The 25,725-nt window shown below is 40.6% G+C and overlaps 4 protein-coding genes across 7 annotated transcripts in view; 2 read left to right on the forward strand and 2 right to left on the reverse strand.

Annotated features, from left to right (window-relative positions):
• Nucleotides 1-1,117, forward strand: part of LOC105279339 (probable chitinase 10) — a 27,855-nt gene extending 26,738 nt beyond the window's left edge. Inside the window, exons 15-16 of the mRNA XM_011339012.3 lie at nt 138-339; nt 525-1,117. Coding sequence (XP_011337314.1) covers nt 138-339; nt 525-733 — 411 coding nt within the window. The 3' untranslated portion in view covers nt 734-1,117. The remainder of the gene's footprint in view (nt 1-137; nt 340-524) is intronic.
• On the reverse strand, nt 1,118-7,299 carry LOC105279338 (chaoptin). The gene is made up of 10 exons (XM_011339011.3): nt 7,140-7,299; nt 6,859-7,048; nt 6,592-6,739; nt 6,238-6,348; nt 5,352-6,107; nt 4,821-4,969; nt 3,775-4,557; nt 2,894-3,648; nt 2,283-2,799; nt 1,118-2,100 (listed from the first exon to the last, which is right to left on the reverse strand). The coding sequence occupies exons 2-10, from the start codon at nt 7,046-7,048 to the stop codon at nt 1,778-1,780; spliced, it is 3,732 nt and encodes a 1,243-aa protein (XP_011337313.1). The 5' UTR covers nt 7,140-7,299; the 3' UTR covers nt 1,118-1,777.
• A 1,715-nt stretch (nt 7,300-9,014) lies between these two features.
• Nucleotides 9,015-20,303, forward strand: LOC105279341 (NADPH oxidase 5). Of its 2 annotated transcripts, XM_011339017.3 has the most exons (20): nt 9,015-9,088; nt 9,677-9,897; nt 13,371-13,465; nt 13,570-13,681; nt 13,817-13,914; nt 14,064-14,184; nt 14,437-14,587; nt 14,737-14,947; nt 15,058-15,284; nt 15,536-15,724; nt 15,865-16,058; nt 16,180-16,501; nt 16,615-16,759; nt 16,902-17,074; nt 17,171-17,324; nt 17,916-18,133; nt 18,219-18,412; nt 18,487-18,696; nt 18,909-19,112; nt 19,249-19,446. In XM_011339017.3, exons 2-20 carry the CDS (start codon nt 9,748-9,750, stop codon nt 19,444-19,446), a joined length of 3,366 nt encoding a protein of 1,121 aa, XP_011337319.1. In that variant the 5' UTR covers nt 9,015-9,088; nt 9,677-9,747. The 2 variants fall into 2 exon arrangements, with proteins under 2 accessions (XP_011337319.1, XP_011337317.1); XM_011339015.3 differs by lacking the exon at nt 9,015-9,088 and having other exon boundaries at nt 9,748-9,897; nt 19,249-20,303.
• Nucleotides 20,302-23,737, reverse strand: LOC105279340 (diacylglycerol kinase epsilon). 3 transcript variants are annotated; one of them, XM_011339014.3, is made up of 11 exons: nt 23,572-23,737; nt 23,143-23,343; nt 22,870-23,041; nt 22,658-22,788; nt 22,222-22,369; nt 21,897-22,114; nt 21,649-21,794; nt 21,412-21,577; nt 21,141-21,321; nt 20,790-20,923; nt 20,302-20,706 (listed from the first exon to the last, which is right to left on the reverse strand). In XM_011339014.3, the coding sequence occupies exons 2-11, from the start codon at nt 23,305-23,307 to the stop codon at nt 20,578-20,580; spliced, it is 1,590 nt and encodes a 529-aa protein (XP_011337316.2). In that variant the 5' UTR covers nt 23,308-23,343; nt 23,572-23,737; the 3' UTR covers nt 20,302-20,577. The 3 variants fall into 3 exon arrangements, with proteins under 3 accessions (XP_011337316.2, XP_011337315.2, XP_019887231.2); XM_011339013.3 differs by having other exon boundaries at nt 23,143-23,346; nt 23,572-23,736; XM_020031672.2 differs by having other exon boundaries at nt 23,143-23,737.
• Between the last annotated feature and the right edge of the window lie 1,988 nt (nt 23,738-25,725).

Raw genomic sequence — 25,725 nt, forward strand, 5'->3', positions numbered from 1 at the left:
GAGGCAACAATGATTTTGATTTGATTTAACACGGCTTTTTTAAGAGTGGAATTTTGGATATAAATAATTAATCCGCATTTCGCGTACATTTCGTACGTTTCGTACCTTGCCTACATTTCGAATTACGCTGCTTTCAGATGGCTTGGCTCAAGGAAGAAGGTTTCGGTGGTGTCATGATCTGGTCGGTCGATATGGATGACTTTAGGGGATCCTGTGGTGCAGGAAAGTACCCTCTGATCAAAGCGATGAAGAAGGAGCTGCAGAGCTACAAAGTTAAATTGGAATATGACGGTCCTTATGAAAGCACCTCGAGAAATGGAAAATATACCACTAAGGACCGTAAGTAAATCACAACATATCACCACGCTTGTCTCGCAATATTTTCTTGTCTTATTATATTAAAGATGTCGCAAATTCCATGATATATAACTTCGCAATCAAAACAAGATTACAGTCAAGACAAAATATTTTCATAATTCAAGTAACTGAACTTTTTTAAAATAATCTACATATAATTTTTGTAGCGAATGAAGTGATGTGCGACGAGGAGGACAATCACATATCTTATCACGCGGACAAGAACGATTGTACGATGTACTACATGTGCGAGGGCGAGCGTAAGCATCACATGCCGTGCCCAGTGAATCTGGTCTTCAATCCGAACGAGAACGTCTGCGACTGGCCGGAGAACGTCGAGGGTTGTTTGCATCATACGCAGGCACCGCCCGTGTAAAAGCGAGCGAAATGCAACGAAGTGATCACTTTGTGGCACGCGAAATTGTAAATTAAAAAAAGCAAGAGAAAAGAATGAACGAAAGCGAATGAACGTCTAGGGAAAGTAATATTATTAAAAGTATTTGTTACGTAATTCGCAAGCAACAGAGTAAGCATATTATCATCGCGCGCCTAATAATGAAGTCCTCTCTCTTCTTTCGAATTTATTTTCTCGCATATTATACTTCACGCAATTACCTTTATTGTCTATACTTTCGCTATCTGTACTTTTTAAGGCTCTCTTATCCATTCTCGTGTATTTCTTACCCTCGCCATTTGTATAAAGCACAAACGAAATCATGATAATTGCGTTTGTAAATAAAAATAAAAATTCTCGATTTAATTATTTAATTATGTTTATTGCTAACGTTTACATTTAAAAAATCACACTGTTGGAAATATTTTCACGCCCACGTTTCTTCGCAGACAGTTTCTTTGTGGACTTTTTTTTCTACACGCGTATCTTTCTAATATTAAACTTCTCGCAATCTTGTGGAAATTGCTTAAATTATTGGAGTTTCTTCTCACTTTTGATCTATGAATCAATCACATCGGAATCTTAAACTCTTATGTAATGTATGACGCCTTTTTTTAGTTAATGATACCTTAGCAACGTTGGAAATACGAAGTGAACACCACAATGTCGCGTGAAATATGTACATGCGATGTACGAAATGTAAATGTAAATATGTCCATTAGGACATATTTTTTAACATTAGGTATTCGTAACATGAAAAGAGGCCTTGTAAAAATCATTCTGGTGTTAATGCAAATCGCGGAATTAATTATCTTGCACGGCATTACATTTTACAACGATATTGAAAGTATTTAAAAATTTCAGTATTATTTTTACATGTTGCTCTTGTTATTTTGAAATCAAATTCTACGTTTAGAAACAAATCAGTCTTTCGTAAGGAAGGGTTTCCTTAACGAAAATACTTGTTGACATTTCTACATCGATGTTGAAGACATGTCTAGAAGATTAGGCCCGGAAAACTCATAGTTAATTCGCGACGAAAACGAGGATGAAGAACTTAACGAAGGCCAGCCAAGCTGTCGCCAGTCTCTCATAGTTTCCTGAACTGAGGGCGGAGGCCTGGCAGGCAGTGTGCGGTGTGCCCAAAGTTAAAAGAACCTTGTCGGAAGAGTAAGACGGAGTTGTCTCGGTGCACACGGCCTTCCCAGCGATGGTTCTTAATTGTCTAGCATCTGATTGTGACGCAGTGTGAATCTGTCGGGACTCCCTGAGCCACCTGCGCAACCACAGGCTCAGCCAGGCGATCTCGCAATCACACTCGAGCGGATTTCCAGATACTTGCAGTCCGCCTGAAGGAAAATTACTGTTAACGATAGTTTTTTCATAATTTTCGACAGTGTAAAAATAATTTTTCTGAGCTCGATATCGAGCTGTTTCTGTTATCGATTCTTTCTTTCAATAAACTTAATAAAAAAATAAGAAAATTGTAAATTAGATAACAAATTGGAGACAGCGAGGGTGAAACACTCACCAGCCACCATGTTGGTCCCCACAGTCTCCCAGGAATGATTTCCGTAAATTATTGACGGGCTCAGTTCATTGATATGGTTGTTTCTCAGGTCCAGAGTAAGCTGCGACAATCTCTTCGTCAACGACAAAAAGATATCGGACTGAAGTCGTTGGACGTGCGTGTCCTTGATTCGCAGTATCAGTTCTCCGCCCTCGATGGTGGAGAATGCCTCAGATGAGATCAACTCGAGGTCGCTTCCGGTGATCGTCAACTCCCTCAGTTGTTTCGTGAACACGTTTTGTATCTGATGCTTCAGCAAGTGCTCCGTCACCTGAATCTCGACTGTACGAAGCGGCAGGCCGGACAGTAGCTGACGCAGATGAAATCCGTCGGCCTGCGGCCACGTCTGGATACGCAGGTGTTTCAGGTACTTCAGAGGTCGCAGACAATCCTTGTCTACCGATCTGGTGCGATTCAGGTTCCTTAGGTTTAATTTTTCTAGCCTTGGATAACCCAAGAAGCTTTCCTTTGTCAGTTCCTGTGAAATCATCGAGCGTGTTATTAAAATTTGCAATTATTTTATTAGAGATGCTGCTCCAAGATTCTCAAAAACTAGAAAAATCAAGATTTACCTCGATAGGATTGCCGGAAACGTCGAGTTCTCTCAAAAGGCTCATTCTAACGCCGGGCATCGACGTCAACGAGTTGTTCATCAGGAAAAGGATCTTCAGGCTCTCCAGATACTGAAACTGTTTGTCGATGGTTTCGTCGATATTGTTAAAGGATAAGTCTAGAATATTCAGATTCGTTAACGGCAGCAACGGCACACTCCTAAGACCACAGTTGGCCAAATAAAGCTGCCGAAGATCCGGTAGGTAATGAAATAGCTCCTTGAAGTTCGCCTGGAGGACATTCTGAGATACGTTCAAACTCAGTAATTTCCCGAGGGAAACGAAAGAATTGTCTGGAAGAATGGTGAGGCGGTTCTGCACCAGATTCAGGGATACCAGCTGGGACGTCGGAAATGCGGTCGAGTCCAGGTGATCCAGGAAGTTCTCCGCCATATTGAGATCCCTCAGCGTGTAGCCGACCTCCAGAAACGACGGTGACGGCACGACAGTGAATTTGTTGTGACTGAGGTCAAGGATCTCCAGTCTGGTACCCTCGAAAACGTCTTTCAGCAACGAGCGGATCTTGTTGTGCGAGAAGTTCAGGATCCTCAGGTTCTTTAGGTTCCTGAACTGCCCCGGGGACAGCTGCACGATGTCATTACCGCTTAGGTCCAGCCGCTGCAGGGATTCCAGGCCATGGAAGGATTGCTTGCGCAACGTGTCTATTCTATTCTCGCTTAGGTCCAGAATTTCCAGATGAGAAAGCGCGAATGTTCCTGGAAGAGAGGTGTACACGTTACGACCGTTGAAAAAATTTTATCACCTGAATAACCGGATTGTCTACTTTGTAATTCAGAGGAGGAGTGCAGAGATTTAATCATAAGTATGATTTCTCACGTCACCTGGATCGATCGTCGTGAGAAAATTGCTGCGCAAATTCAGGCTCTTCAAGTCGGGCGTGCCGTAGAACGTGTCCGCTGACAAGTGGCTGATGTTGTTGAAACTGAGGTCCAGTCTGGTGAGATTGTTCATCGTGGATCCCGAGTCGACGTATGCGATCGCGTTGTACGAGACGTTCAGGGCAAAGTCGGGACCGCCGATCTCAGCGATCGCGCCCAGATCCAGCGCGGTCAGCTTGTTGAATTCCAGATGCAGGAAACGTAGGCTGGCTAGACCGTAGAGAGCGTTTCTCTCCATCCTCTGTATCCTGTTGTAAGCCAACGAGATCGTCACCAGCTTCGGACAATCCATAATGGAGCCAGACGCCAGGAGTTTTATTCGATTGCCGGTGAGATCAAGAGAGCGCAGCTCGGTTAGATTGTGGAAACTCGACTCGGGAATCGCTTCGAGGAAGTTGTATCCCAGCTTGACATCCCTCAACTCAGGATGCACACTCGAGAGGAATATCCTCTCAGGCAGGTAGTGCAGTCTGTTGGATTCCATGTTAATGTAACGCAATTGCTGGAAGGAATAAAAAGCCGTCGCCTCGATTGTCTGGAAATTATTGTTGTCTAGAACCAGCCACAAGAGGTTTGAGAGTGGCCTAAGTGCTCGTTGAGGAAAGACGTCCGTAGCGAAGGCGAAACTCAATTCGAGAATATCGAGACTCTCCTCGATGCCGACGAAGCAGTCATCGTCAAGTTCCGTCAAATGATTAAAGGACAAACTGAGTTCTTTCAATTTGCCTAAAAAACAATTATTAAATTTTTAGTGTATAAGAGATTGTTACAGAATATTAATTAAATTAATTATAAATAACGTAAAGATAGATATAAACGGTGTATTATCGGTATAAGTAGTTTGATCTGAGAATGATAAATGACATGCTATGTAAAACGCACAATGTCCGATTACTTATATTTTTACGACTGAAACGTATATTTTTAAACTGACGTATATTAATTATTGCGAATAGTGAACTTTCACTACGGAATTACCAGCAACGCACCTGCTCCCTTGAAGGTCTCGGCTTTCAGTTTCGTCAGGATATTATTCCTGAGCAGCAGGATCTCAAGGTCCTCGGCCCACTCGAAATCACCCGGCTCTACGTGGGAGATCTTGTTGTAACCGAGATTCAAGTGCAGTAGCCTCTGGCATCTGTCTCGAAAATTAATTGTCGGATACATCGCATTATAAGCTTTCTTCCCGCTATTAGGATCTCGCATTATTAGTCCGTGCTATATGATTTATTTTAACCTTTACGATCTATCTATCGTGTAACACGGAACTTCATTCAGATAAGTGTGTTACATACACGTAGCAATCGGTTCCACTTCATTAATTTGAATAATGGCTCGAATAGCTAATAAAAGTAAAAAAAATTTTGTATCTCGAAAATAGTGAAAATTCTGTTTGTACATTCTATTAACTTTATAAATTCAATTTTCTTCAATGTAAAATATCAAACATTTTATTAAACGTATCTGATGACCTTAAATACCAGCGGAAATTTTGTCTTATAAAAAGATGTTGGAAGTACCTGGATAAAGCGGCCACAGGTACAGCATCCAAACTGTTAGTCGCGAGAGATAGGGCCTTCAAATGCTCCGCAAATTCCTGGAAGGCATCGCCGGAGATGTTTCTGATCTCATTGTTAGCCAAGTAAAGATATGACAGCGTCCGCAGCTGACTGACTGCACCTGGTACCGCCGGAAGATCGTTGTTCTCCAAGTTCAAATACTCGAGAGTGTCTTCCAGACCGTGAAAGGCTTCGTTGTCGACGTTTCTGATACTGTTCGATGATAAATGGATCCTTCTGATCTTTAAACGATCAAACATTTTGCCTGGCAACGAGGCCAGTTTGTTTCCTGCGAGATTGAAGTCCTTTATGTTCAGTGTGCGATTGTTCAAGCTCAAGCGCAAGGATGTCTTCATCCACTCGATGGAATTCTCGCTGACGTCGATCAGTTCGAGATTGAAGCTGCGGAAATCCGGTAATTCCAGAGATTTGAAATCGTTGCCTCTCATGTACAGCCAGGTCAGGCCTTTGAGATCGCCCAGGGATTGCGGGAATTCCTTCAGCAGATTATTGTTGATGCTCAGAGTGTGCATGTTCGGCGGTAAAGAATCCTTAGAGAGCTCTTCAATATTGTTGCTGTCCAGATTCAGCCATACTAGCGTGTCGAAACTCGAGAAGATTTTGGGTACTTCGGTGATTGAGTTGTCACCAAAGAATGCATTCGTCAAAGTCTCTCTAGTGCGGCCCCAGTCGCCATCAAGTGATGTTAAGTGATTGCTGATAATGAACAAACGTCCTGATTAAGCACTTTATTTTTATTATTAATTATTAATTATATATCAATTATTATATCAATTATTATATCAATTTGCCATATTATTTCATAACATTCGAGTTTTCCATGTACCTGTGCATGTTGAGCCAGTTCAATTTTCTAAGATCGCGAAAAGCCTTGAAAGGCACGTCCTCGAGGGAGTTGTAACTCAGGTCCAGCGAGCGTAGACTGTCCGTGATCCCTCTTACGAAAAATTTATCAGAGATCTTAATATCTTAATTACGTTAATTACAGTTATACAAATTTGGTCAAACATTATAACTATATTAATAATTGCATTATAAAGGTGAAATTTTAATGTTTAAGTTAATCTTTGTTAATAATGATATTCGAAATATCAGTATAAAACAGCTTAATTCAACTAAAACGCAATATTATTATAATTATCTATTATTTTAAAGATAACAAAAACAAATTTAAACTTACAACAGCGATTTGTCGCCGATGCTGGATAATCGATTGCTCATCAGTCCCAAACCTTCGACACCCGCGGAGCTTGCAAGCGCATCATTGTCCAACACTTGCATCCCGGAGCCGGCGATATCCAACTGTGCCACGTAACTCACCGATACATCTGAAATGGTGATTTGCACATGAATTTCATTTAATTTATTCTATATCTCAAAATTTACTTTAACAAATACCGATTTGTACTTATTTGAAATTAACGATTAAAACTAAATTTTTGCTTACCAGGAAATCGCGCGAACTGGACTCCCATGCAGCTAATGTCCATCTTCGTAAAGTCGTCGTCATCGTCCTGGACCCAGCACATGCACATAGTGTTAAATGTGCAGGGTACGATGGTGTACGATTTTATTACGCCGGGACACCATAGGAAGAACAACAGCATACTCGTCAAGCGAATCATGTCGGACGTCATCTGCAGACATTCAAATCAAGCCTAATAAAATATTCATGCTGGAATCTCGCACACGCGACATCGTGTCAACTGCACATTCGCGAGAACAAACCTCGTCCAGGATTTAACTGAAACTTCCTCCGTTACTTCCTGGCGTACCTGCTCCGGAAACCAACGTACATCAAATCTGCCTGAAAGACGAGGGAAACTCGCCTCCGGAAAAGCGTCGGCTTTCAGGACACCTTCATAGCTCGTGGTCGACCCTGTCTTCTCCCGATTAGGAGGGAAACAAGACACGTCGAGGACTCCACGACTCGTGGGTGACTTCCAAAGCGCAAGTGCGAAGTTCCAAGGGGCGCAAGCGCGCCTGCGGATGGCCTTTATGGATCGAATGTGGAAACAAGAAACAAGCGATATGAAAGCTCCGATATTTAGACAACGTTTAATATTAACTCGCACGGTGAACGGCAGAATTAACGCTCGCGTGAAATTCCGCGTGAAATTTCCACATGACATTTTACGACTGCAATTGACGATTTTTGCGATAAGCGCTTGCAGAGTCCCAACTATTATTAGATCATTGATCTACCAGCCGAAACGCCGTAACTTTCTCTCGTTTCTCACGCGAAGAAAAACTTTCTGAAGAAACTGGTATCGTCCAAATCCGGATATGGCTTCCAATTTTAGCGTCAGCTCGTAATCAATATATGTTACGTTGTAATAGACGTTATGAAACACTTGGAAATTTAATATCTCCTATCTTTTAGCAATCGTGCATATTTTAAGGAAGAGACAATAATTAAAACTTGTCGACGCCAAAACTCGACGCTAAAAACTTGTAAGTATTTCTATCCAAAAAAGGTAGTTAAAAAGTTACTCAAAAAAGTGATTTAAATAAGAATGTGTTAAAGATAGAATGTTTAAGAGTCGTTGCATTATGTAACAATATGAATGTAGGCTAGGCGGAGTAAATTATATGTATAAATGCCGAGCGAGCAATTTGCTTAATTTAGCTTGAGAAATGATCGTGGAGATTAATAGATCGTGCGTCGCATATTAATAAGAGCGAGCGAGGGATCTGCGGACAAGGCGATTGCGAATTGTTCACGCGATCGGAGAACATTAGCAAAGGATGCTGCAACGGAACCAAAAAAAATTTGAGGACACTCATGAAGCCATCATCCGGGTAGCACGAGGGTACTACCCGGATGAAGCTATCATCCAGAATGGAACTCGTTTCTCAGCAAATTCGTACACGGGACCCGATAAATTCCTATAGGAGTCTAGATCGCGCTTGCATCCAAATCTCGGAGAGAGGAGAGAAGAGACAGAAACGGCGAAAGAGACAAGAGCAGCAGGAGGAGAAGGAGGAGGAGAAGGAACCCAGAGCTTGTCAAAAAGTGAAAGGTTGTCCGTCTCCTTTATCCCCACGCGATCTGCATCGCCGGCAAGAACCTATCCATCTGTCTCCCTTCCTCGCTCCGTCTCCTTTTCTCTTTCTTTCACTCGCCTGGTTCCCCGTGATCCAATACGGGACCGGCACCAACACTTCCATGGCACAGCCGACGACACCATCAACGGAGCGAACGCCGGCCCGTTGATGCCCCCAGGATGATTTTCATTGAGGACTGCCTCTCAGTAACGCCGTAAGAAGTGAACACGGCGGCGATTTCGTTTGATACGCGCGCGATAAGTGAGTTTCCGTACGTACGTTGAACTGGCATCCTGTAGTACTCGCCGTGTTGGTGGAGGCAGGACTGTTACATACGCGTGAATTAATTATCCGGAGAGCTGTCACCGAACTCTCGCTCGCACCTAAGGGAAATGTTACGGAAGCGACGACAAGTTTCTCCTCGGTCCATGGTTCTAGTTTGAAAGTGAGATTTTATGGGCGAAGGGGTCTACCACTGTTGATTGGCACGAGTCAACGCTCGGCCAAGGAAAATTTCTGAAAAGCCAGCCGCGATAATTCACTTCTCATAGTCGCGAGGTAGAGCGCCGCCGAGAGAATCTACGTATTTACGTACTTGCCCGTGTTTCCGAATTTCGTGTGAGAACAAGGTAAATAGTAGAAATAGAACAAAGATCGCTGTGCCCGGTTCGTCCAGACGGTTTCTATTTTTTTCTTTTGTTTTATTAGAGATGAGATTCTACTCCAGTTTGAAAACATAACTTGCATTCTTTTAATTTAAATCGCGAATACTGATGCTAGAGTAAAATCTAAGGAAATATTAAGAAATAATATTAATTTTATAGAAATGTTTAAGACTTTAATAGTTTTATTCAAATCACTCTTGTAAAGAATTATACAAAGTTGTGCATTGACGCTGATCTTTCGATCATCGCGGTTTCGATAAAATGCAAAAACAAGGAAGGAAAACCTAAACAGAGGAAAAAACCATCGTTCAACATTTCGTGATATTAGCTAACAGGGAATATATTTAAATGTAGATAATGCAGATGTTATTATCTTTGAACTAACACAAAGACGGGGATTTACAAACGTAATCTTCCATTACGTGACTACTCGCGATCTCCACGTACGTGACTGACTCGCGTTGAATCACTCCTGTCCCAAACAAGAACGACGGACGAGCGAGCGGCGAGAAATGTCAGGAATCTTGTTGATCTCGTGATGAATTACCGAAGTGGCTGTGATCCCGTTTCTTCGGTGGCACCCTCGTTCCTCGCAACATCTGTCGCAAGGAGTGTTCAGTAACATGGAGGAAAACTGCATCAGCTGCATGGAGGAGGAATGCCTGATCGAGAAGAGGAGAGCGATTATCCTGAAGGAGTGCAGAGAGATCTTGCAGGAGGAGGGATCCGGGCGCTACAATAAGGAGACTTTTCGGAGGCTCTTTCAAGATCAGGTATGTATTCGAAAGGATTATAACAGAAACTGCATAAAAGCAGTAACAGGAGAGAAAGAGAAATTATAATACATTATGTGTGAGAGTAATTTAATTAAAATTAAATCACAAATATTTTCATTGCTTTCATATAAATAAATTTTGTGTAAGTATAAATGCAAGTAAAATATTGGTGTAAATCTTTTTGGACCGTACTAAATGTTTGATGAAGTTGCCACGAGTTTTTCTCGATGAAATGACGTTACCGCCTTCATTCATAAAATACGAGTGTTATACAGTAACCCTTGCTTTTATGGCGCGGACTAATTTCACGACGGCTTTTTTGTGGATTATGAAACATCTCAATACACGTCGCGCATGAAGTAAGTGAAACGTTATCCCAAAAGAGAGAAAATCGCGTAAAAAGTGTCGTGTCTTATGAGAAAGTGATTACGACCAAATACAAAGATCGTTAAACTGCGGCACTGAAGGGCGGGAACCATGATAAATATGGTCGGGCAATTTAAATCGTCTGCTGACGATTATACGTACACGGCAAAAAACGTTAAACTTCACTTACAGACGCTCACAAAAAACCCTCGCTTATTATAATCGACTAGATAATTCCGAATGAAACTTTGGTTCGGAATAAGACTAAACGATCGAAATTACGGGCAAAATATCTGGAACAACGTAAAAAAGAAATTGCACGCGAATGCAAAGGAATAATAATTTCTTTTCGTGGAAAGCTTTTTGTCGACAGCAGGTGTTGTAAGAAGCTGTGTTAATAATTCATCTTGCCGTGCTGCGAGTGCAACAATCGTCCCGGTACGGATGCAAATCTCGAATTGCTCTTTTGCGGTGCCGCGAATTTATGCTCCGATGATTAATCTAACCGAATCCAAAATACGATGAGATTTGTGAAACGATAATCCTCTCAGACGATCGATACTTTCTCGCGCTGGCCATGAAGAATTGCAATTATTGTAATTATTGGCCTGCTGGTTCGCTTTCTTTCGCATGGAAAAAGGAGGCTCGCGTGGCACTAGACATGAGACCTCGATATTGCATCACGTCGGATACATTGGCTTGACAGGCGATTATGATTCTCTTAAACGGCCGCGCATTCGTGTATATTCTGTCAATTTTTTCAGCCCGTAATTTATCTGTATTTAAATAATAAAGTAGTACTTATCGAACGACGTAACTGCGACCATTAGCGAGAACGGTAATCGAATTGGATTTGAGCTTCAATTGTAACGAGAACGTTCTCCGCGTAGTAAGGAACGATCGAAAGTCAGAGTTCAATAATCTGGTGAACTTCTGGCTCGAATAAGATATTCAACGTCTCGCTTTTGATACTTTTTGAAAGATACTGTCTCATTAATCAACACGGTAGCAAGACTGGTTCGTGCGTGGCGAATAAGGGAAAAAACAACGCGGATTTACCAGTTTTCGTTTTTGTTCGAAAGTCAGTCCTGCCACCGCTCCAAATCGAGTTCTGGGAGTGAATGACCGGTTGCCGCTGTGCACTGCGATCGCGATATAGGAAGAACAAATGCGAAAGAGGACAACCCGGAGCAAAAGTCCTCGTGCAAATTGCAGATCTGCGATTGTAATGGTCCAGTCAATCATTTCACACTCCGACAGAACGTACTGTCATTATACCGTCTATCATTGCGCAATGCTGTTTGACAAGTGTGACATATGCTTATCGTCTGTATCGAGACGTAAAGTTTCGATCGTGTCGGGCTACCTTCGTGTTTCAGATTGATTCAAGTACGTCAGATATACGCAACGAATTAAGTATCAATAATATCAATAACGATATCGTACGCGTTTATTAAATCTCACTTTATTAGCGACAAATAAGTAATTATAAATCTATAAAGAAATTGAAAAGAAGTTTCAGAGTGATCATTACTCAACAAAATACCTTCTCATCGCGGCCAGGTAAAATGTTCGAGATCGAGATTCGCGATCGCTGGCCCGTACCATTTACCAGACAATTGTCTCCTTTGTGAGACGATCGTGATCGTGCAATGAGACCATGATCCGCGTAGGAAAAGGGGACCCGAGGTGACGGTGACGATATGATCGAAGGAAACCAGAGACTCTATTGAGGGCCCCCGGTTTTCGATCAAGGTGGCCGATCGCTCCGGGCGCGAGGCCTTGGTGCCCCGAGCGCCTTCCGATCCCGCTTGGGGACTGATCAATCGATCGTCGTGATCACTCGTAGAGTAAAACACAGCATCGGTTGGAGCCCGGGGCTCGGTATCTCGTTTGCCAACCATCCATTAACCCTTTAACCGCCATTCAATCATCGATGCGCATCGATCGACTGTCATTATCGATCCAGCATCATCAAGCATCTAATCGGTATTATTAGCGCGTCCAATTTGACGTCGGAATCTAAAGAAACGAATCATTAAAAATTCAAGTTTCAATTCGAAGGGATCGAATGGAATGTTGAGAGACACATTTACGGGCGGACGAGCCGATGTAACAAACGCACATGTTTTACACATGTTTCTAACGTTAAGTAGCTAAGTCGACATCAAGTTTTCAATCAGAGGAGCCTTCGTTCGAAATTATATCACGAAAAAGTGATTAGGTTGTCATATCAAACCTACATACATAATTACTGATTGATCGTTATCTCCTCTTTTGCTTTCGCGGTGTACGCGAGAGGCAGAAATTAAGAATGATTGATTGAAGATGTTGTATGTTCTTTCCCGCATCGTTCGATGCTCGAAAGCCAGACATGGGATTAGTCACGACGTCGTAACTGCAACGCGAAACCCTCCTTTTTTGTTTGCACGTAATTTCGGGTCAAGATAAATGCCGATGTCAAAATAAATCGACATTTATTTTTATGAACTCATCACTTTTTATCTTGCAACAGAGTCCTCTGCTCAGAGTCGATATTAAATGAGAAATTTAGATCATTACTCATAGTTGACATTTAAATTAAATTAAAATAAATTTCTCCCGAAAAAGAGAGTCTTAATTAATCTTAAATGCGAGTCAAAGTAAAACAAGAGCGGGATCATTCAAAGGATCCGTCATTAGGATTACGAGATGCGAATCAGAGAAACAATCTGCAGCTTGTATCAAGCTCGCCGATATCCCGCAAGGTTGGGACACATTTCTGGATCTTGTGCGTGTGCCGGAGGGAGCACGCGGTATAATCTCTTATGACACTGACCCATTTCTTAACGATCGAGAGTGAAACACTCATGTGTGTACGTGCGCATGGCCCACCGCCGAGATCCACACCGATGGCGATCGATATGCGTCATATCGATGGCAATGCTGACGTCGTCGTACATACCCGAGGCTAGAATGTTAATAAATGAGATTCTATTATCGCGTATTAACATTAGCCCAGATATTTATTGCACTTCACACAATACGATTTTCAATGAGTTGAGATTTTTACGACAGGCGTGTTAACGTCTACAAGCTATTTATAATAGATTCATGTTTTCCAGCTGCTTCTTGGGAAGCTGTTTATACTATTTGATCAAGATCGCGACGAGTTACTGAAGCAAGATGAATGGATCGAATTCCTCAAGAAGAGGCTGACGTAAGATCGAGTTTCAATATTCATGGATATTTCTTTTTCTAATTTTTTCTGGGATATTTGAGCTATATTTATTTGTTTCCGTGTTATTTTTATTATTTTACCAGAAACGAGAAGCAAAATGATTTCATCGATCAGATCGAAAGCGTGGCGTATGTGCTGTGCGGGGAGAATCCCGTGAATCTCTTCAGTTTCCAGCAGATTTTTTATACTAAAGGAGTGAGTTTTATGTGCACAAAGAAGAAGAGAAATTAAAATTTATACTGTAATTTTATATAATAAATTATTATTCGCCAAATTGAGCGAATAATAATAATAATCGCATCGAATTTAAATGTTCTTGAAATATTGTAGATCGTTGACAAATTGTTCCGCTTGATCGATCAAGAGAATACAGGATGCATATTGTCAACTCAGATCATGGAGTTCATATCCGGTGTGAGTACTACGAGGTAATATACTTGTTGTAAAATTATAAAAATTCGTTATCATTAATTTAAGTTAATATAATTAAAATATAATAAAAATTTTCCTTTTACCGAATTTATTAATTTTGTTAGCTTATCATCATTAATTAATATATACCAAAATTTGGTACCAGGCCACCTGCTGGTTTCGACAAAGGCAATCTCGAATGGCTGGAGATGATATTCAAGCAAACCGTTGGAAATGAGAAGGAGATACGCCGCGAGGAATTCAAGAAGATCGTCACTTCGAAGAACGTAGGCAGGAGGCATCAGTATTCTTCATCTCAAGCTCAGAGCTCTAGTTTCAACTTTAATTTTTCATAGAATAATTGTAATTCCGTCTCTTTTTCATTTCATCATTTTTATTTTGCGTTTTACGTTTATCGTCCAGCAATCAAACTGTAAGCGAGATAAAGTGCAAAAAGTTTCGTAGTGAAGCGAGATAGGCGAGATATTTTATTTATTGAGAAACTAAGTCAGATAATGTTTATTTGAATTATTTTTCAGCCATTCTTCACTGAGAGAATCTTCCAGATATTCGACAAAGACAATTCCGGCACGATATCGCTTCAGGAATTTCTGGACGCCATACATCAGTTTGCTGGAAAATCTCTGGATGACAAGATTCGATTTCTCTTTAAAGTTTACGATATCGATGGTAATAATCATCAATAAATCATTGCTAAAATTTTTTTGTTTGGGTTAAAAAATTATCATCTGTGCTTAATCAATTGAATTTATTTTATTTCTTTACTTTGATTAACGTTTTGAATAACGGTAACGTTTTTCTGCTTTAAACGATAAAAGGCGATGGATTAATACAACTACGCGAGCTGGAACACGTAATGAGAGCATGCATGGAAGAAAATGGAATGAAGTTCAGCGATGAGCAAATTGAGGATCTAACAATCGCGCTCTTTGAGGATGCCGATCAAGGTAACAGAGGAGCAATTACCTTCGAAGCTCTAAAAAGGCAATTGGAGAAGCACGATGGTCTCTTGGAAAATCTCTCGACCAGGTTAGACAAAATATAATATAAAATTATGAAACAGGAAGAGAAATACACAGAAATACATAATAAAATAATATTATAAACAAAGAGTTAATTTAAGACCGTAACAATTACAGCATAGATCGATGGCTGGTACCACCGCAACCGAAACCAAAACGAAAGTCTACTTGGGGTATATTCTCGTCTCTCCGTCCTTATCAACTCACGAAACCGTACATGAAGAACAATTACGTTTACATCACTTTTATTTCGATATTTATCCTCATCAACGTGGCCCTTTTCGTTTCTCGTCTTTACGAATACCGACATCACAGCGGCTATGTGATGCTCGCGCGTGCGTGTGGTAAGAAAATATAATTATTGTAATATTTAACAATACGAGATTAATGCAATTTTGTTGCTTAATCCGCAACATTAAAATATATCACGTAAATATATCGAAACGACACTTTCCCTCAGCTATAAATTTTTTGAAAGATTTAAAATCAATTTTTCTTGAATTAAATTAAGCTTCAAATTAAATGCCAATTTTTTAAAATCTACTAGGACAGTCTAAGCCAGAAATATATACTGATTTTGGAAAATGTGTTCCAGGACAATGTCTGAACTTCGATTGCACGTTTATTCTGATCCTGATGCTGCGCCAGTGTATTACGTTTTTGCGAACACACGGCTTCAACTCCGTCGTGCCCCTGGATCATCACATATATCTTCATAAAATCACAGGAATATTGATCGGCTTTTTCAGCATTATTCACATCATGATGCATCTCATTTTTTGCGGTATGATATAATAATTAATAATCTCTTTAGAAATATTGTCATATAAGTGTGTCCAGAATTCAATGCTTGTTTAAAGAACATTTTGAAAGATTTTTAATTTACAGTTACACATAATACAATTATGATTCAACAATGCGTAGGTACGGTGATAATAAAAGACGAGGAGATGAACAGCGGGAATTACACGATGTCCGAGTGGCTGTTGACAAGTCGACCCGGATATTTTGGTTTGGTAGCAGGCGGTGCTTATCCGACCGGAGTAATTCTACTAATTATACTCGTCATCATGACTGTCTGTTCCATGCCGTTCGTACGCCGCGGCGGTTGTTTTGAGGTATCATTACTATCCCAAATTTTCATTTTTCCACTTAAATATCCACAATTCTTGCGATCTGAAAACAATTTTTCACGAAAACAGTTTTTTAAATAATTATTTTGCTATTTTTTATTGCAAGGTGTTTTACTGGTCTCACCTGCTGTACATACCGTTTTGGATCCTGATGATCTTCCACGGCCCGAATTACTGGAAGTGGTTCGTCGGTCCAGGTATCATATATTTGGTGGAAAGGATCCGTCGGCTGATGTGGTTACGCTCGCAGCGCGGAAAAACGTACATAAGTTCCGGTCTCCTGTTACCTTCGAAAGTGACTCACTTAGTCATCAAGAGACCACCCCATTTCCATTTTCATCCCGGTGATTATGTGTTCGTTAATATCCCAGTGATTGCGAGATACGAGTGGCATCCTTTCACCATTAGCAGCGCTCCGGAACAGGAAGGTGAGAGCGATCTTACGCGAGTTCTTACCAAAACGTAAAGTTTATGCTTTATTGATAACATAAACTTTGAGATTTATACGCGAAAATGATCGATCATAATTATTTTTATGTAGATTATATATGGTTGCACATCCGCGCAGTCGGCGAATGGACCAACAGTTTGTACTCGTACTTTGAAAAAGAACAAATCAAACTTCACCGCGGCGATATTTTACCTGTTGAAGGCTGCGATGTCACGAGCGCTCCCCGAAAAAAATCGTAAGTTCATTGCAATTAAACTAAATATTTATGATAAGCTATAGAAAAATAATTTTGCAAATCGCATATTTGAAAATTCGCAACGTTATTTAAAAAATAACAATTAATACTTTAAAAATAATTAATATCTCCAATTTTACAGATTCCTTAATGGCAAGAAACCACCCCTCATCGTGAGACAGAAGCTATCGACGGAATCCCTGCCTCATGCTCATGCACTTGACAATCCTACGTTCGTGTCTGATTTGGCTAAGACCATGTCACCATTGAATACACCCGTTAGCAATCAATCGGCATTTCTAAAAACTCCAGAAAGTAAGTAAAGTAACTAAGAGACAACATTTAATCTCAATATATTTTTAAGATTCATATTATCAATATTGTTAAATAAATTACAAACTTGATCAACAGACACGTCAGAATTAAATAAGGGATTAACAGATGTGTCTGCGAGGAGAGACAGGAGACTCCATCAATTATTGCTCGGTAGCAAAACGCCACTTGAGAAATCACGCTCGATGCCCGACATGCAGACGAAAAGCAAGAAGAAGGAGCGACTCAGGGCGTGAGTAAATTTGCAATATGTAAAACTTAGTCAAGTGATTTATTTTTATTTATTGTTATATAAACTTCTCATTGTTAATTATAATGATCATATAACAATCTATATATTAAATTGTAATTTGTGGTGAACGGATGCCTCATAACACATACAAGAAAACCAACGGAACTGATTGTACAATAGTTTCGATGTTATACGCTCTGAAAAAATACATGTCTCCTATTTTGGTCTAAATACAGTATATATATTTTACGCTCTTAAAAATCAGAGGACACTTCTGAGTTTCTTTTTTAATCGAATGAGCGAATACTCTAGTGACTGGTCAAGCCATGCGGCGTAAATGAGAGTTCGGTCCAGTGGTCTGTCAGAAATTATCTCAGAACGCGTTTTTGCATCGCACATCTAATGCAAAATTGCTTAAGCTCCAGAAATCTGGAAGATATGTATTGAAATAACATAACATGTATTAACGGCGGCCTAATATAAAAACAAGATGAGCAGAGACAGATGCAACAATATAGCAAATTGGTTGGTTAGATCGTAACATTGCATGCAATTCAAAATGTCTATAAATTGTCTATGCTGTCGCCACAGGCTCCGGGATTACACGAGATCCGAATCGGAGAGAAGTTTCGACGAATGTCAGATGAAACGCGCACGACTGAAGTCACTGGGCCTAGCATATCTAAGTCCGCAGAATAAATCATTAGCTCAGAGTTTCCGGTACATGCGGACGAAGCCGACCATCATCGCTTTTAAAACACCCAGCCTCGAAACGTGTGACTATGAACTCGGTGCATCGCCGAAGTCCGGTGAGTCACAGACGAAACAACATATAGTCACATCTTATTAAAAAACTATCTTAAACTCACATAAAAAATAATTTATTTGTTATAGTGTCAAATATAAACGCGGGAGGAAACGAGATGACGTCAACCACACCAGTAGCCATACAAATCGCCGCGGAGGAAGGTAGATTAAAAAGAAAATCCTCCAGTGATGTGGTAGACAGTTCGGAGAGCCTAAACTTCAATAACTCTGGCGGTTCTCCACATCCGTCAGTGAATTACCCCGTAGGAAAACCATTGGAGGTAAAAAAAATTATCCTCTAATTGTCGTACGTCTTGGTTGCTTTGATTGATCAACTAATGCATTACCACCGTAGATCTTCTTGGACGGTCCTTACGGAGCACCATCGAGTCACATCTTCCGAGCGCAGCATGCTGTTCTGATCGGTACCGGAATCGGAGTCACACCTTTCGCCTCTATACTGCAGTCAATTATGCATCGATACTGGAAAGCGAGGCACACCTGCCCGAAGTGTACGTTCTCCTGGGCCAGCGAAATCCCGCCCACCGTAATGAATTTGCGAAAGGTAAATGCATCCGCGTCGGAATTTCGGGTTCTATTAATCTTGAGATAAAACTTGACTAGTCATTGTTATCTCGATTGATAGCACATAAAGTTAATTAAGTTATTATATATTAATTAAGATCTTATATACTAATTAAGATAGATAAAATTAATATATAATTATATTTTTTAATCATGTGATCGTCGCGTTAATTCTAATTTTACGGGATATAGGTGGACTTCTTTTGGATCAACCACGATCAACGTTCGTTCGAGTGGTTCGTCAACCTGCTGTCGCAACTCGAGATGGAACAGGCTGAGTTAGGCATCACTATGGAACGTTTTCTAGAGATGCACATGTACATCACAAGCGCGTTACAGAAGGACGACATGAAGGCGGTTGGCTTGCAATTAGCGCTCGATCTTCTGCATGAGAAGGTCAGAAATCATTATAATCATTCATAAGTTTTATAAATAATTTATTTCAATATCCATGTGCATGATAGTAGAATTTGAATGGAGAATGTCCGACTTATTAATTTGGAATTTATTAATTATACTTTCTGTTAATTAGGAGAAGCGAGATCTCATCACAGGATTGAAGACGAGGACGAATGCCGGTCGTCCCAACTGGGATAAAGTATTCAAACAGCTTCAGGACAAGAAGAAAGGAAAAATTACGGTCTTCTATTGCGGGCCGCCGCAACTTGCCAGAATTCTTCGATACAAATGCGATCAATTTGGATTCTGCTTTAGGAAGGAATCTTTTTAATTTTTCTCGAGTAAGAAAAGACAAGTCCAATAATTATTATATGTCTACATTGCAACTGTTGTATCTAGGCTTCCGCATGAGAAATTGTGGAACAAGAATGCCAAAATTTTGATGGAAATTTAGAAAAAACTTTATTTAAATAATAAGAAAGTAAAATTGTCTTCTATTAAACATAATGATATTTAACAGTCCATTTTTATCTCTCTTGAATTGCTGGTTTCAATTAAAAAAATGGAATTTTTACAAATGCTTCGTGAAGAATATTACTAATAGTTTATTAGTGATTTCTCGTTCGCAAATTTCCGTGCAGTCTTCACGAATTATAACTGTATAATATAACTGTATTTTAATAAATTATTTTTTTAGCATCGCGGTATGTACTCACAGGAATAATCTTTCTGTCTCATTTTGGATTCAAAAATTTTTCTGTTAAATGTTCAGGATTTTATTCGATCAAATATGATTTTAAACGATTGTTAAATTTACTCTCCATCAATTTTCAATACATTTCAGTTGATGTCTTTCATTATTCTAGCCGTCTCGTACAAAATCCAAACAGTCACCAAAATGAGTAGGAAATGCATCTGTCTTTCGGTCATAATTTAACAAGATTAACTTTCTACTTAATTTTCTTGTTTCTATTCATACTATTCTTTCAGATTATTTCAAAATCATATGATCATAAAATACAATTTACATTGAAGTTTCATGACAGATGAATTTCGAGACAGATAAATTATCCGAAATTAGTTGCCAATGAATTGCGCGCGATTGATAAGAGTGAGATGTTGTTAGTTATATCAACTTCATTCAGCCAAATCAAATAAAATTTTTCGCAATGTTGCAATTTTGATATACGGCGAAAATATCTTTATTATCTCATTGCTTATACATTTTTATTATAAATATAACGTCAATAATAGCATTACCAAATAGTTATTAATATAACATATATAGCGTACTCTCTTGGCATATAACATTGACTAGACTGTAATACCCCGTAATATTTCAATCGAGCTAACGTGTTGACTTGTAAAATTTAGGCAGATACGTTCATTTAACTATTTAAACGACAATAAGTACCAATAAATGCGTTTGTGCAAAGGTATGCAGGATCGCCACATTGCGTATTCAAGCTTCAACTTCGAGCTTACTCATCAACATGGTTGCCTGATTGCAATACGTTATGTTAAACTCGCACGGTTGCTGATACCAAGGCTCGCCGTCTACTTGCATAGCACATGATCGCAATAATTTTATCTGAAAAAAAAGAAAACAATATTCGTTATCTAGGATTGCAAATGTTACAAAGCGTCTTTTGAACTGTCGAATTCTCAAGATACTTTTACGGTATTCGCTTGACCGATCCGATACGGCTTCGACAGGCCTAGTTGCAACTCAGCCATGTGGAATGAACAGTAAAGAGCCACTACCTCCAGCTTACCGTCGTTGATACTTTGTACCGATATTGGATCATCTGTTAAATAACATGCGTTTACAATTAATTTAAATATGGATATTCGTATTAATCATTTACCCTTTGCAATCGAAATTTTTCTTGATGATATCCTTTAAGTTAGACTCGATATTCGAGCGCAAAGAGTTAACTTTTGAGTTAAGTATTAAATATTAATTATATTATTTATTAATTATATTTATTATAGTACTAATTCTTTTTTTAAGAACAGATTAACCTTCCATTCCCATTTTCCATAGATCAACGCCAGCGGCCCAAGACGGAATGTTAAGTATCACTACGCTCTCGATCGAAGGTAATTCCGCTTTCTTGCCGTCTAGATAGACTTCTAGACTTTTGTCGAGATCCTTGCATTCTCGTTCCACAACTTGTTGCGTGCCGTAACCCAAGTACAACAGCTACCACACAACGTAAGCGCACAGATCATTTTATTGAACTCGCATGCAAAATAAAGGCGAAACGAGAGATTGTTCGACGAAGAGAGGTACCTTGTTGAATATCCTATGACTGAACAAATAAAACGGACTTTCCCTTATGCGATGAAAGTTCAGCGTTACTCGTGCGTCCACACCCACGCTTATGTAGTTGTACATGAACAGGTTGCGATTCGAGCCCCTGAATCCCAGGCCGTACGGCTTTATCGTCACGGACCACCTAAATTTCAGAACTCCCTGTAGATCTTCATCGATCGCAAAGTGATCTTAGCGCGTTTTATCGTCTGATACCTGTCAAGTTTTATTCTCTCCGCCGCCTGCACCTTCCACAGAACCTCCAGGGGATCGAGATGCGCGTCGTGCTGCTTTCCCCATCCTAACACCCTGGACAGATCGTTGCCTGTCCCCAAAGGAATTATTGCTACAGACGGGACCGGCTAGGGTCGCATAAAAACGTAAATAAAATATATACTGGTGCTGAGATTTTTTGGTGCAAGTGCAAGTGCAAGTTCGCGTGCCAAGATCAAAAAGACGTTCACCTCCAGCTCGAGTTTGTTGATGGTGTTCAACAACCAGGCGATGGTGCCGTCGCCGCCAGCGACAAGTATGGTGGACGGAGTCTTTTCTAGCAGGCGACACCATTCTAAGGCAGTCACTGGATCACGTTCTGCCAGGTCCACGATTTGCGCGGGATTCAGTACCTTCCTGAACAGAGATAATATCTGCCCGCCGTCATTATTCCCGGACTTTCCGTTACCTGAATAGAAGGAAAAGTATCATGAAAGAAATTTATTATTTAAATAATATCACCTTGCCTCTGCGAGTACTTTGAGTAATTTATTGTTGATTGCAGTTGGTTCTTACCAACAACGATGATCGGATTCCAATTCGACCAGTTTGGTGGTATAATAGAACGAAGGTGCAATCTGCGCCTCACTGTGCTGCGACGATTTATCACTTCTAGACTGCCTGGCGGGATAATCATCAACTTGAACTTTCCAAAGTCGCATATCTGAAAAAGAGGCGTGATTACTTAACGGAATCTTGTTTCTTCGCGATGACAGAATCGTTTAGGAAACTGTCGAAAATTCAAACGCACGCGGTATCTATATAGGCATAAAAAAAGATTGCAGCAAGACATTCTGATGGCTTCAAGTACATACCAAGTGTCTTCGGCAAGTCATCATAGTAACTCTTCTCGAGAAATGTCTGTTAATGACCGTTACAATGGCTCTACACGGTGAAAGAACTTGAAAGGAACAATAGCAAAGGGGAGATATTTTATTTCGTTAATTATTACTTCGGAGAGTGCAGGCTTGCATGCTTCGTGAACACATCTCTGGCACCAGCAACACCACCAGTCTGCAAGGCCAGGTTCAACGTCGCAGTCTTCTTCGCAAACATAGCATGTCGCAACGAGTGGCAGATTACCTTTAAACAGTATTAGATGCAGTCAGAGAATGACAAATTCGAGAGATTGTATCTGTCGCAAGACAAACAAGCTGAACGCACCTTTGATCCAATGGTGCTTCATCAGCTGATCGCTGCTGAGAGTTATAGCCTTGCATTTGAGCGTTTTGTCAGCAAGCTTTATGCAGCCTCGGTCGGCACACACGCCACACGAATCACAGAAAAAACCATCGAGATTCAACAACAGAGACTCGCAAATGCTACAGTAATACGCCTGCACACGGGGTGTACATATGTAAAGAGCGATCTCGTGGTTTTGCCTCATCGAGACCGACAAGGAACCGTTTGCACGGTCCTAGAAATCCTCGAAAGTACCTTGGTGGTCCCAGTGATTGTTTTCCAGTTATGTTCCTTTGTGACATCTCTAATCTGAATATGGGAATTGCCCATAAGGTAGCGAAGGAAATTGAACGTGAACACGAAGAAGATCATGGTAGACAACGTAGGTAGGACAATGGTGTTTAGGCTCTCGTCCCACATGATGCTGATGATGATCGCGCCGCAGGAAATTACGATCTTCTGAAATTAACGTGACGTTAATGCATACGAAAGATACTTCTAATCTTCCTGTAATTGCCGATCAAATCGGCGATATCATTCTTCATATCGTAGCTGCTTCCACCGAAAGAAATTTCATCGAAATTGATGTGCAATGGTTGAGTAATGCTTCTTGGAAGAATTCTAAGTGCTTAAACTGAACGAGACCCCACAAAAAACAAATCTAATGCCACGATCGCCACTTACATCACGTGACAGTCACTGTTTACTTCGCTCTCAAGTCATTTGCATCTCGTATTTGCGTATCGTACACATGTCTGCCGATAGTCTGTCAATCAATAATTATGTTTACTCCAGTCAGGACCGTCAGTCGTCGAGAACTTGTTTTTTTTGTCTCCATTACAGATGCCAAGTATGCGCCATATTGTTTGCTTTAGAGCGCGAAATTTGACGTTATGACTGTATAAAAAACATTATTTTCATCATTTTTCAGTTTTATTCGTACTGTAGTTTTTCTTTTAATATTGTTGTTTTTACACTCGAGAGCATGCAATATACTGACATTTTATTATGAAAATTTTTAAAATGTCTATTTAATGTAACTATATTGCACTTTTTCTAATAAAATATGTAAAATGGGAGCAAATGGAAGAATAAAATGGCGTAATCAATCGATCATTCCGCTCCCTTTTCTTTATGTTCGGCATTGATTTTATTTCTTCATATTTTTTCAAAAGTATATTTGACACTTTTCCTAGTTAACCATTATCCACAGAGAAATGGACGATGAATATGGGCTGTTTGGTAACGCCATCTCGGCCGGTGTTGGTAGATTCAAAAGCAGCAAGCCAGAACAGAGGGTATGGTACTGCGTCCCTACGGGAGCAGATGCCCATTAAAGGAAAAGGAAGTCCCACAAAGTCCGACCCTACGTCCGAACAATTGTGATCCGAAGCCACGTGCCGAGCAGGCAATACTTTGAAATGGCAAACGGGGCAATGGCACTTATTCGCCGAGACGAAGGATGATAAGAAGGAAAACGAGCGAACGGATATCTGCGTAAAGAGAGAAGAAAAAGTAGACTACCGTACAGGAACTCCAAGATAGCCGCGGCGATCGAAGAATAAAGCGCGGTACTGTGCGCCTAACTCGGGACAGAAATCAATAAATTGAATTGAATCGATAAAAAGAAGCAGAAAAGAAAAAGTGGAAGGAAGAGATTAAAACGAGCGCGGATGATAACGGAGGAGAGACTCACATGCGATGGATCCGTACACACCACAAATCGAAAATAATTTCAACTTGAAAATTGATTAAAATGGCAAAAGTATCTCTTGCAAATGTATGCTCGATATATACATGTGATAGCTGTAACCATACATGCATAAAGTTGGACGCGCATGCTTGATAGCAATATGACAATCACGTCATGATAAAATTTATAATACGCCGGAGGCTTATTTCAATTTCTGATTCGAGTCAGAAGTAGCGCGTTCGTGCGATTTGCGACAGGCGCAGGAATTGCAAAACGGGGACGTTAATAATTTATAAAGTGCGAGCCGGCCGCGCTCACTGGTGACGTTAACGTTCGCCAGTGATTTGAAAACGATTCTCGATTCCCGGAAGAAAGGGCGCTCTTTCTTACCGCTCCGAGGAGGAACCAGCTTCTTTCGGTCTCGTGGGGCATCCTTTATCATGACGAGATGGCGCCTCGGCCAGATGACCGAAGGGTCCACCGACGAGACCGGGTCGTCATCATCATCGTCCATCGGCCACTTCCTGTGTTTACAGACCGTCCACTTCTCGCTACCGTTGACCTCTCGACCGTTCGGGGCTACTGACTTGGCCGACGAAGGAAGACGCGCTTACCTCACTGTCGAAAACGGCGGCTGTCCACTCGCAATTGGTCACGGTCGTGCACCGCGGTCATCATCGCGGTCATCATCTTTCCCAAGTCAGCCAGCCCGACGTCGGCAAACACGACCGTGAGGTCGTGAAGCGGGTGAACGGGTTTGACGTGACGCGCATCCGAGCGTGCGAGACTTGCAAGATTGATCTATCATTGTCTTGTCTGGCCGCCGTCTGGACGGCTTGATTGCCATCGAGGCAAATATTATCTTCTCAGAATTCCCGCGGCCGATTACCGATTTCGCGTACGTCCCGCATTAACCACTTTGTAGAAGACGACGGGATCCGAGAAAGCGGTTTTTTGGATGGATTCCGCGCCTAAATTCTTCTTTCATCATGCTTTTCACGTGGATGGCAGTCGGAAATTTCAATAAAAAAATGAAAGATTCTCAGATCGTTTCAATTTATCTTCAATTATTAATGAGGCAAATATATGTAAAATTATTTATTCGTGTTAGTCGCAACGTGATTCTCGATTGTTCACCGGCACAA

Source organism: Ooceraea biroi, chromosome 1 (genome assembly GCF_003672135.1).
Source record: "Ooceraea biroi isolate clonal line C1 chromosome 1, Obir_v5.4, whole genome shotgun sequence".
In the NCBI taxonomy this organism is placed as follows: Eukaryota; Metazoa; Arthropoda; class Insecta; order Hymenoptera; family Formicidae; genus Ooceraea; species Ooceraea biroi.